General features: G+C 35.1%; 1 protein-coding gene across 1 annotated transcript in view; it reads left to right on the forward strand.

The window, feature by feature from the left end:
- Positions 1-9,532, forward strand: part of lman1 (lectin, mannose-binding, 1) — a 43,987-nt gene extending 34,455 nt beyond the window's left edge. The window contains exons 11-13 of the mRNA XM_028802494.2: positions 1,533-1,686; positions 8,063-8,184; positions 8,326-9,532. Of these exons, the coding sequence (XP_028658327.1) occupies positions 1,533-1,686; positions 8,063-8,184; positions 8,326-8,362 (313 nt within the window). The 3' untranslated portion in view covers positions 8,363-9,532. The remainder of the gene's footprint in view (positions 1-1,532; positions 1,687-8,062; positions 8,185-8,325) is intronic.
- Positions 9,533-12,955: the final 3,423 nt, after the last annotated feature.

The following is a 12,955-nucleotide window of genomic DNA, read 5'->3' on the forward strand; positions in this document are numbered from 1 at the left end:
TTATTAGTGGGGCCAGGATTAAAAGCCACATGAGAAATGTCTCTCTGTAATCCTCTTTAAAACTGGAAAGAGACATCACACAGTAAAGACTTATTAAAAATATTTACAGAAAGAGCATGTGTCCTGAGAAAAGATTAATTTAATAGCCATGCCCATTTTACCACAGAGTAAGCTAACATTTTTATTCTCTGTGATGTGTAAAGAATGCTTGATCCGTAGTCAAGTCATTCTGCTCAGAGAGTACAATGATCAAAAGGAGATTAAAGAACTGTAATTTGAAATTCTGAAAGGTGGCAAATTGATGCCAAAATGGAACTAAATTCTTATTTTATGAAGACATTGAAATCCTTTATTAGCATCAAATGAAGGTGTTCTAACACTGAATTTCACAATTCAACCTATATTGCTTTATTTTTGGTAAATGATAAACTAGTTATAACACTGAAGATGAATACAACATTGTTAAATACTTTGTAGTGAAAATGGACAGTATTTGGGTGGTTTTGTGCAGTTGTCATTAAAGTTTTCTTATGTTTGAACAGTATATATTTGACAATAAAAAATGTCATGTAATTAACCATGAGGTTTGCAAGCACATTTTAACAGAGCTATACTGTCTTTTCTGTTACAATACCAAGTTTAGCATTAGTCTACGTTTGATTTAAATCTCCATTTCAATTATTACCACTCTTTGTGGTTAACATTACACTCGTACAGTTTGGATTTGGTCTACTCTGTAACCTGAACTGGAAAAACAATTTAAATTCGATCCGGGTTATAACTGTTACATTTATGTTTTGTGTGATTAATGGTGGTTCTTGTCCCAACATGTACAGTATTATAATTTGTACTTATATTGACTTTGTTAAAATCAGAGTATAAAATTACATCTATAGTAATGCTGAGAGCAGTCTTCTCTAATGATAAATATAACACAAATGTTTGAAACAAAAGTTTTTGGATAGAAGCCATAGCTCCAGTATCAACACACTTAATGTTCAAAACCTATTTTTCAAAAGTGAGTATTTTAAGCAATTGTGTAAGTCAAATAGTTACTAAAACAAAAGTTAACCAAACATGAAATAAGACTGGATAAACCCAAAAACGGACTGGTTCCTCACTTCTGACAAGTTCGTCTGGAGCCTGGCATTGTATCAAGGAGTGCTATGTGGGGTGGGAGGAAATTAGCTGTTTCTGGCACATTCACTTTATATGAGTTGCATTTCCTATTAACACAAAAACATTAAAAATATTAAAAAATGTTTTAAGTATATTACTACATTTGTAAAATATTGTTGCCCAATGAACTCTGTTAAATGTCCCTTTAAAAATTGATAAAGCAAGTTTTATTCCACACAACACATTATAATAAATGGTGTTTTTTTGTTTATTTTCAGAAATACTTTTGTGCATTTTTAATTTACTTTTTGGATAAATTCTAGTGGGATTTTATTGCAAATAAAATCATTAAAAAAAATCAGTTCATTGTAGATCATATATACATATTTATTGTACATATAAATTTATTTTAGGAACAGTTTGTCAGAGTCCCTAAGGCAAGTAGGTGCAATTCATAACCAAGCTAATCCTGCTGGGACGTATGAAACCATGCAGCACTTCAGTGACCTAAAAGAACATCTTCATATGGTGAAGAGGAGTGTGGACCATTTAGTACAGCAAAGTGTGGTAAGCGATTTTAGTTTTTAGCATGTTTTATAGCTCAAAGCAGCTTTAATACAGATGCTGTTTTATGTATTATTGTATATGTATGTATATGTATGTGTGTGTATATATATATATATATATATATATATATATATATATATATATATATATATATATATAGTGTCAAGGAGTCCATATACTCCTGTATTTGAATGTAGGCCTATTTAAAAATGAGAATTGTAATTATGGGTATGTGTTGGAGATAAAACTACAGGTAAAGTGGGTCAAGTCAATTCCAGGAACAGTCAAAAAATGTGTTGTAGATCAGCACTTCAAACAAGCCTTCTTTTTTAGGTTAAGCTGCCATTTGATTATAGACTTGGCCCATCTTCACATCCTTCCTCTATAACACTATTAATTTTTGTCCACAATTTGGAATTAAAAACATGAATTTGCACAAATACTGCTTCGTTCTTCCCAGCATGTGTTGTCTTAACTCTTATTCTGTTTAAGTTCTTGATGTATCCTTTTAATCACATAACTAATCACAATTCCTAAACATCTGTTTGATTACAACAGTGAAACAGAAGAAGTATTCAATCCCAGTTTTACTCTCAAGCATCTTTTGCAGTATGTTCCAATTCTTCCTTAACTAAATCTTGATGATTCTTTTTAGAATACTACTTTGTCTGTCATTCTTCTGTTGGCTTCCCAGTTTCAGATATACCGGATTTATTTTAAATATTTTCAGTTATCTTCTTAATTATTCAGAATTAACAGTCTAATTAAGGATTTTATTAGTTTTTAATATCTGCCATGATTGCACTTACTGTGTATCACATTTCACTTTTGTATTGCTGTCATTAATGGGCTTGAATTATCTCCAGTATATTATATACTGAACAGTTTTACTGCAGTACTGCCCAAATTTCAAAATTTACACAGAACCGGTTCTTATGTTGTGCTGCTCAGTGCATTTTTGGTTAAGCTGCAACTGCAGCTTTATTTATAAATATGCTGGGTTTACAGCTGTGTATAAATAAAACATTTGCATTCACATAATACTCAGACTTAAGGTGTTTTTTTTATTTTTATTTTCTTTAAAAAGGTGACGCAGGATCTTTTTGGGTATGCATCAAGTGCCACATAGCTAGAGCAGCGTTCTGTCTTTCTTAATCATGGATACTTTTACTTTTATCTGTCTGATTCCAGTGTTCAGCTGTAAAGAAATATGTATAGACCCAATTTGAACCAGCATACTAAATTGTTACTTTTGTATTAGAAACCTTCGTATATACGGTATATCTATATATAAAAATACACACACAGAGTATAAAAGCATAAAGAACCACATGTCTCTTACACTTTAAATATTAATGACTCGTCCGTTAAGTTTTACTCTTTGGTAATTAGCTGGGTAAAAATATCACTAATCTTAAAAGAGCAAATGTTACAAACCTAACAGATGGGTTGTTTCAAAAACAGATTTAAAGAGTGTTGTTTAAATGGAACTATGCTGAATTATCTTGTCATTCACTAATTTAGCAATACTTGTATAATAATGTTTGAATTTTTATGTTTAGTAATTGTTTTCAGCAGTATTTTTCAGTTACTGCAGAGAAGATGTCAGAGAATACATTTAGAATGTGAACCTATTAATATAAATCAAGTAGTTCATTATGAATCATTCTTTATAATTCCTATGCTGAAATCTCCTAAGATTATTATCCCCCATTTTTGTTAGACTGGAGCGGATCATTGTATTACAAAAAAAGCAAAATATTGTTCACTTCAGTAATGGAGGTGCTTTAATAAAAAACCATTGAATGGAATTTCTGTTTTCCCTGTGGTATCAAAAGGTTGTTAACAAAAGCAAAAATTTTACATTTATGTCCAATTTTAACATCATTTTTAAAACTTTCCAAAGTAATATATTCAACAATGTAAAAACCTCCAACAGGGACATTTTTTAGTTAAAAACCAACTACTATATTGCACCTTTATTGAACATTTGGGTGGTCAAAAGTATTAGCCCCATTTGAATTTGCCATGAAGCTTTTGTAGTCAAATTAAATGTTTTGGTGTCAAAACACACCTGAACGCCATATGACTTGATTGGCTCAATCAACTAGCACCACACTGTAATAAATGGACTGAAATGAGCAGGGCTAGTGATACTTAAAGACAAGACTGAGAGGTATCACGCTTAACATTCTTTATATAAAGTAATTTCATCATGACCAGAAAACAACAAAATAACTATGGACCTCGGAGAAAAAGCAGTGAATTGCTCATCTTTAAGCGGGATGGCTATATGGCCGTTTCCAAGCTTTTTCTGTGTGTATAACAGCTGTACATTACATTGTTGCAAAATACAAAGTGTCCCATTCTGTCAAAAACAAACTTGGGCGTGGTCGCAAGCAGAAGATTTCAAAGACTTTGGACAGGAAAATATTCAGAGATGCCTACAAGAACCCCTGGATCACTACAAAGGCCATTGTCTCTGAATTGGCCTCTTCTGGACTTGAAAACGCTATGCCATTTAAACTTGAGTTGTCATTTGAACATGGGTTTTTTTTTTTCTCTCCAATCTTTCCTGTACTCCATGGTATAGCAGTTTTCTAATAGTGATGTTTTCATGTATGAATGTGTGCATGCATGCACGAGATAGGCAGAGACAGATTTGATCTCTTTCAAGTGGTTACTGGAATATAAAATAAACACTTTCGCAAAGGTATAAAGAAACAAGTGTGCTTTTATTCAAGAATAAAACTAAATAACAAAAAATTTAAGTAAAAACAAGATAGCAAGATGATAAGACTTGATTCACCAGTGTTTGTCTGTCTGCTTATACCCCTTCAGCGATGTCTTTTACAGGTAGCAAAACTTTTCACCGGCTGTTACAGACTGAAATCAAAGGCTTCTTCTTTTTGTGCGAGTACATCATCAGCATGACACTGCCATAGCATGGTGAATTGCTCGCACACTGAAGTGACTTTAGCTGCAGGTAGAAGTCCCATTTTACTTCTGGTGCCAAGCAGAGTTGCGTTGCGGTGCAGCAGTCTATTAGCCAGCGAAAGTGCTGTGAAAAAGCTGTCTGTTGTTACAGTCCTGCCTTTGTCCAGTCTGATAGTAGTCACGGGACATCATATCTTTGATTGCTGGTACAACAAATAGTTCTGAGCAGGTATCAGCCACAGCACCCACTGTGGTCATCGCTGCTCTTGTGAAAAGAATGGAGATGAATGCCATCAGCTCAGGAAGGGAGAGGCAAGTTCGTTGTACCACGTGAACATCACTGAGAGAATAAAACTGAAGGGGAAAAAAAAGTGCTTTTTACAAGTAGCCAAAATTTACACCGGGTGTTAGACTCAAGTCAAACGTATGTTTTTATTATATTATAGTAATAATACTGTAATAATAATAGCAGCAGCTCACTGCTCAAAACACGGAGTTCCCGGTCTCGAACCCAGGACCTTTGGTTTATAAGGCAGCGGTTCTTACCTCTGCACCATTCAAGAATGCATATAAACTCCCGTCGATTGACATTTGAGCTTGGGTTTTTAACTCATTGACAGCAACATGTAAATCAAATGCTTTTTTTCCTTTGGTTATTTTCTTGAATAAAAGTGCATGTGTGTTTTTGATATTCGGACTAAAGTCTTCACACATCATACACTTCACATCATTAGTATAACATGGAAAAAGTTTCTGCTTTAGGTATGTGTTCAGCATTTCTTGCCTCACATTTCCTTTCATCCCACAATTACCCAGATCAGTGTAGACACGGAACACACATGAAATGCATGTATTCCAAATAACGATATACTGTATTATTTACCCTATACAACTCCAGGAACCTCACACGCAGAGAAGGAGCCTTGGCTTGAGCTGAGAGAACTTTTTGCTCGAGTTGAGCTCCATCAAGGCAGGGGATGGGACAGCAGGCTGCTTGCTACTTGTGCTGATTGACACATTTACAGAACAAAATACGTTAATGGAGAGGTTCGAAGGGATTTAAAGTGGGCCTGGATTATGAGTTTTTTCGTAGGCTTTAGGGATTCTAGTATTAACAAAAGGTCTTATATGAGGGGAAATTGTTAGGAGAATGTCGATATTTTGTCAATTCTCAAAACTCCAAATATCTTTACCTATAATCCCATATGTTAAATATTGAGTACTTTAGGAATGATGGAAGTAAATATAGTATTTTAAGAATGCAATTTTAATAACGACTCAGCATTCAAATGTTGTGTTAGTGAGTGTTCCATAACCAGACTTCAGCTTCATTGGTGATAATAATGCTAATTGGTGTGAAAAGCAAGGACATTTAGGGAGCAATTAATGCTAAATTTTCAGTCCAAGGCTAAATAAGCATGTGCACGTTAATTTCTGTTCTTTTGCTTCGACAGTTCTAGAGTACGTAAATTTGTAATCCCAAAGTAGAACTAAAATTTGTGTTGTGCCATACTACTCTTTTCTCTCTCTTTTTTTTTTTAATTTTTTTTTTTGCCACGGCCTCTCTTTATTCTTTATTCATGAGCATTACAGAACTTTGTAAAGGGTTTATTCATATATATTGGAATGTACCAAGAAGAAACAATTTTGAGAAGATATTTGTTTTAATAGTAATAGTTCTCCAAGCAAATATGAGATGAAGACATGGCTCTTCGAGAAGGTAGTTTAACATAGCTAAGGGTAAATTTATTGTTGTGTAACTGACCAAAATGCCTGGCATTGCCTGGTTATAAATAAATGGAGGGAAAAACTGCCTTTTTGAAATTCGACATGGTAAATGACATACTGTAATCCTGTGAGAGAATGAAATTGTTATCTGTATTGATTGAGAAGAAAATGCTGTGCATAACTGTGCTCTTAGATTTGATTCCTCTTTGGATGATTCAGAAATTTGTGCGAACTGATAATACCTTGCCTCATCCCCTACTCCTGCTGCCTGACGGTAATTGTATCCCCCGCAATGGTGATGTGTTTTGAGATGTCCACACCTCCTGTTATAACCCTTTTTCCCAATATGACATGTAGTCTGTATTTTAAGTTGGACCAATTGCAAAATTTTGGTTTTTTTTTTTTAAGATAAAAAAGGATAAAATTTAAGATGTTCAAAGTTGTTCAGAAAAATAGCATGATCCCATCTAAATTAATCAAGAAAGTACTTACTTTACAGATCTCTGGATCTATTATTGTAGTTTGTGTATTTCGTTACAAGTGGTGAAATATTTTTAAAAGAATAACCTTTTTTTTTTTTTTTTAATTGAGGGAATCTGAATTTATACGCCTACATAGTTAGGCCTGTTGGCTAGAATAAATATATTGGGTCCAAACATAACTGTATAATGCAGTGGATAAGAAAACCTATTTGACTGGAATCCAAATAAGAATTAAGGATGCTCTTTTGTCTCTTTTGCTGATGGAAGGGGGTATTTTATCTTGCATCTGTATCCAAGATTTGATAGTAATTGTAAATCTTTAACACACCCAGTTTTATCTTGTAAAATAAATCAAAGAATCACTTTGTCCGTCATATACACAAGAATACTGGACAGAATCTTAATTGTGTTTACTAGGGAAATGGATTTTTGCAACCATTTGGAGACCTAAGACAAGGCAGAGTGACGCATTGTTATTGTTGAAGAGTGTGGTGACTAAACACAGCTGTTCACTATGCTTAGCTAGAGCCAGTTAATCCATGTAGCTCAGGTCTCTAGCTACTGTGGCATTGGACTTGTCAAGGTATGCATCTGGTCCTTTGAGGTCTGCCTCTGTTCTCATGCCTTTGAATCTGGATCTAGTTGATTGGTATTTGTTTGAGAGGTCATAAGTGCTCTGCACCAAAGAAGAATTTTCTGCAAATATTTAAATAATAAAAATGTTTCAAGAGAAGTTGCCTCAATATCAACCATCTTTGTCAAAATATTAGCAGCATCATTTACATCCATACATTAGAAATGTGCATATAATCACATATCTGAGACAGTTCTACTTCACACACTGAAGCAGTTTAGACTTAAACAAAGGTTTATACCATACACTATACAGACCTTTTTTAAATAAATAATTACAGGAACATATATGCATTCTTGGATTCATGTATGTCAATAGTTCCGGATTTCCAAAGGATTTCGAAAACTTAATAGACATGAAATAGTACTCGCATTTCTCCTTTTGTCATGTTACTATTGCGAGTCTTAAAATACATATTTTTGCACTTAAATTGAATTTAAATTAAGATTGCTGTATTTGTTTATTTACATTTTGATATTTGTTTAGGTCTACACTAATTTTAGCATGTTTTTGTAGTAAGAAGGAAAATCCCTATGCAACTCAAATAAATGTTTTTCTCCTTGGCAGTTTTAAATATGTTGCATTCTCTTCTTAGGGGCCAAGTGAAAAGGCCAGATGTCCTGAACTGCCTCCTTTTCCATCATGTTTGTCGACAACGCATTTCTTTATTTTTGTAGCTGTTCAGACTGTATTATTTATCGGATATATGATGTACAGGTAAGCAGTTATGTTTTTATGAGTAAATACCTAAAGTCAAGGCTACACTTATAAAAGTCAGAAACAATTTTTTACATTTATCATTTGGTGCTAGCTACCAGAAACTGTGTTTCATAGAACTTTGTGTTTATGTATCCACAGGAGTCAACAAGAAGCAGCTGCTAAAAAGTTCTTTTGATGAAAACCATCTTGTTTATGACCAATGACAATTGCAAAGAAAAACTATGTAAATGAGGGAATTTTTAAGTGTTAATTTTTTTTGAAACCTAAATTATTACAAATGAGTCTGCAGTATTTTGTTAAGTATCCATCAGAGTTTACTTTTTTCATTGGATGACTGATAAAAGTTCGATTATTATAGAGTACCTTGCTTATATCTTGTGTTATCAGTGTAATTGGGCTCTCCAACAGTCCAAAGTGAACAGTTAATGAAAGTACTTACTCAGCCTAATTCAGCTCCATTCTTGTTACTTCAAAAATTGCAATGTATTTTGTCAAATTATTCAGAAACTCATATTTTTAATCTGTTTGTGTGAGGGAAAAAGAATCGCATGTATGACACAGTAGTCTGTATTGCATTACATCCCTTAATTTTGATTTTTTTTTAAAACAGATTTATGATTTTCATTTGCAAAACAGGTGACTGTAAACCCACATAGCCAACCTTTATATTTAAACCACAATGGTAATTTAAAACATAATGTTAATTGTTTGACCCTAAAGCTATAAATATTTATGTAAAAAAATATAAGTTGCATTTTGGCAAAAACGTTTATTTTCTGTTTTGTATAAGGAATTGAAATGCCAAAATATCTTTGTTTATGGTCACGCCTGTTGTTTGATTTTAATTATTTTTTTTGTAATGATCCAAAATGATTGGAATATTAATAGAATGTTAAATTAATTTCTGTTCAGATGTGTGATCTCAAATATGAAAATACTTCATAGTTTTTAATTATTTTGTCTTTTGTTATTTACAAGAAGCAATATTTTGAGACATGTGCTTTGTTTTTTTTAATTTGGACTCTTTCCAGACTATGCTTTATTTCTTTTTTTTTTTTTTTTCTTGCTGACGGTTCAGTCCTGTGAATTTTTTTTTTTTTTTTTTTTATCCTATTATTTCTCTTATAGCATAGTTTGAATCTGTAATAAACATTTTCCCTTCCTTAGTTTGTTAGTTGAACTCATAGCTGCCATAAACTCAATTTTTTAAGGACTGGAATGGACTGAAGTTCAAAATCTCCATGGTACTGAACAACTGACAAAAATGTAACAAGACATTTCTTTGTCGATATTTCAATTTCACCAATGGAATAAAATAATTTTATACTGTAAAGAACTACATAAATTTACTTGTGTTTTATTTGCATGAAAAAATAACTTTTGTGGTAAAGAATCAGCTGGGAAAGAGACAATATCAAAATATGACATCCTCTCCCTACACATTGCAAGCCATCTTGCTACACGGTGACATTGTTTCACCTGAAGCACCGCATCGAATTACACACCCAAGGCAGGTATGGAATTATTTGTATTACAAATCCTTGTCTGAGCACTCAAGCAAAACTTGAGTGCTGCTTTTTCATACGTACCGGACACATGCGTGTATAGTTTTAACATTGAAACTAATGGCAGTAAATGTTAAGGAAATGTTTATCCGTTATGTGCAGCTTAAGATATATGCCACTATCCAATGTCTCAATGAGTGTTATTTTTATGCTTTGGAAACTACATTACTAATTATGTACATCTTTGTTTTCCCATAATGCAGCCCTATTATAATGTTTACATTGCATCTGATGGATGATTAAAGCCAGAAAGTAATTTTTACTCAGCCTTGTTTCTGGGCCGTCAGTTCAACACTTATGGCCAGTGTACAAGTTTAAAAGTACATGACTTTAGGTTTGAGACAGATGGCAGAGGTTCAGTTAATGAAGGCAGATGCAGTTAGAAGCTTCTTAGAAGAATTGGAAATTAGTGTGACAGAACTATAGGCATATACATTTTGACCACATTTCATTATCAATAGTGGCTTCCCCTTTGATTAATCACTGTCATTAAAAAGAGATGCTGCTTAATATGTCAGAAAATAATGCAGGGAAAAAGTCCTGTTAAAGGTTTTATTTGTGTTTTGCATGTAAGTGTTTGTAATTTTGAGTAAAAATGTGTCTCAAACTTTCATTACGTTATGAGTGTTATATTGTGCTGGGAGTTAGTTGTGTGGCAGCCTGTTAACTGTGAAGCTAGCAGCTAGGAACAGCCTCTCCGGTAGCATTGGTGTAATGGTGATGATTGGGTAACCTCAGTAACCAGGCGGTGTGTGATAGGTGGACACTGCTGTATAGAAAGGGCCATCACAGCCAGGTCAGCTGCTGGCTAACTGGACTTTCTGTGCAAGTATTTAACTCAGTGGTAGAAGTGGTGGCTGTGAGTCCAGTGAATCTCGGCTTTGCCTGAGTGATTCCTTAACAGACTGCATCTCTCCACGTTTAGGATCAAGTTAAATTTGTCATTGACTGGAAGTTGTAGTGTATAAGCAAAACATGCTTTTGTATCCCCGATCATGGTTTTTGATGAATTAGTGGTCAGTATTCTAAGCATTATCGTGAACTCATGTAACCACTTTGCCTGCAACTTCCCATTAGTTTCCTGCTGAGCAATGCTGTAGGCTGTATGTCTGACTGAAGCATCGTTCCTCAGGAGTGTCACAGATTTCCAGAAAAGAACCCTTCAGCCACTGTGGTCGTCCAGCACTGCACATCAACTCCTGCATTAAACATTACATGACCGTGCCTTTCTTTGCGCGGCCCTGTCTAGGAGTGTTCACTTTCCTTATTTCAATAATCATCTGCATGTGTGATAGGGTAGTAATTTACCAGAATCGTTTTATCTTTGGTCTTCAAACAACTATTGGAAGCTTATTTGTGTTGTATGTTCACTGCATCAATATGGACAAGTTGCTCATCTGTTTACCTAAACGTTTTTATTGTGTTTTTAACCCAGAGTGCCTGTCCATGTAAAATACTTCACTGGAATGCAGCAAATGATAAAAGTAATAATGACAGGTGATCACAAGAGACAAAGACGTGGCAATATGAAAACCTTTAAAGAGAAGTAGTGGAGGATTTGGAACATTAGAGATACAAAGAGGCATGAAGCGCATGTCCTACAGTGGTAAGTTATAGAAAACCTCACTCATGGGCATACCTGTAACTGGATAAAACAGTAAATTTTCAATTAAATTTTTACAGAAGCCCAAGAAACCGTATAATAAACCACAGCAGCTCTCCTCAAATGCACATAAACAAAAAAAGAAGTCAGAAGAAAATTCTGTCTTCGCTAACAATGTTTATTTCTGTATATACTGCATAAAGCAGCCCCAGTAGCATTTCTTGACACACTGTTGAATCATTCGTTGACTGAAAGTCCTCAGTGTTAGTGTGTCAGAGAAGAGGATGTGCATCTTTGTTCATAAAGGCACTCAATTTTGTCTGCATTCTCTCCTTCGGTACTACCTACAACAGATTGAGAGTGAATCCCATAACTGAGCCTTCCTTGTTAATCATCTTGTTTATTTGGTGGGCCTCTCATAAAGTGATGTTACTGGCCCAGCGCACCATAGTGTGGAAAATCGCACTGACCCATCAGAGTTGTAGAATACAGTGGATTCAAGAAGTGTTCAGTCCCGTTGAGTTTTTCACATTTTGTTATGCTGCTGCCTTATGCTTAAAACATTTAAATGAATTTTTCCCTACATCAAACAATACTCCAGAATAACACAGAAATTTTGAAACTTAAAGTATCATGTTGAAGCATGCTTGGAAGCGATTTCAGCCTTTAGTCTTCTTGAGTATGATGTGACAAGTTTTCCACACGGTGGCGCAGTGGGTAGCGCTGCTGCCTCGCAGTTGGGAGATCTGGGGACTTGGGTTCGATTCCTGGGTCCTCCCTGTGTGGAGTTTGCATGTTCTCCCTGTGTCTGTGTGGGTTTCCTCCGGGCGCTCCGGTTTCCTCCCACAGTCCAAAGACATGCAGGTTAGGTGGATTGGCGATTCTAAATTGGCCCTAGTGTGTGCTTGATGTGTGGGTGTGTTTGTGTGTGTCCTGCGGTGGGTTGGCACCCTGCCCAGGATTGTTTCCTGCCTTGTGCCCTGTGTTGGCTGGGATTGGCTCCAGCAGACCCCCGTGACCCTGTGTTCAGATTCAGCGGGTTGGAAAATGGATGGAAGTTTTCCACATCTGGATTTGTAGATTTTATGCCATTCTGTGCAGAACCTCTCAAGCTCTGTCAGGTTGGATGAAGACCATCAGCGGATGACTATTTAAAGGTCTCTCCTTAGATGTTCAATTGGGTTCAAGTCTGGGCTCTGGCTGAGCTAACGAAGAGCATTTTCAGACTTGACCTTTGGCCACACCTGTGTTGTCTTTGTGCTTGAGGTCATTGTTCTGTTGGAAGGCTCTGTTGAGCTTTCCCTCAATCTTGTCAAGTCTCCCAGTTCCTGCCACTAAAAAAACATTAAACAAAGCATGATGCTGCCACCACCATGCTTCACTGTTAAAATAGTATTGCACAAGTGATGAGCAGTGCTTGGTTTCCTTCAGACATACATGGTCTCGTCAGACCATGACAATCTTATTTCTCACTATCTGAGGGGCCTTTAGGTACCATTTATCAAACTCCAAACAGGTTTTCATGTGTTTTTTTTTATTTTATTTTTTTTTATATATATATACACAGAGGAGAGGCTGTCTGGCTGCTGTCATAAAGCCC

The sequence above is a fragment of the Erpetoichthys calabaricus genome, chromosome 5, assembly GCF_900747795.2.
Source record: "Erpetoichthys calabaricus chromosome 5, fErpCal1.3, whole genome shotgun sequence".
NCBI lineage: Eukaryota > Metazoa > Chordata > Cladistia > Polypteriformes > Polypteridae > Erpetoichthys > Erpetoichthys calabaricus.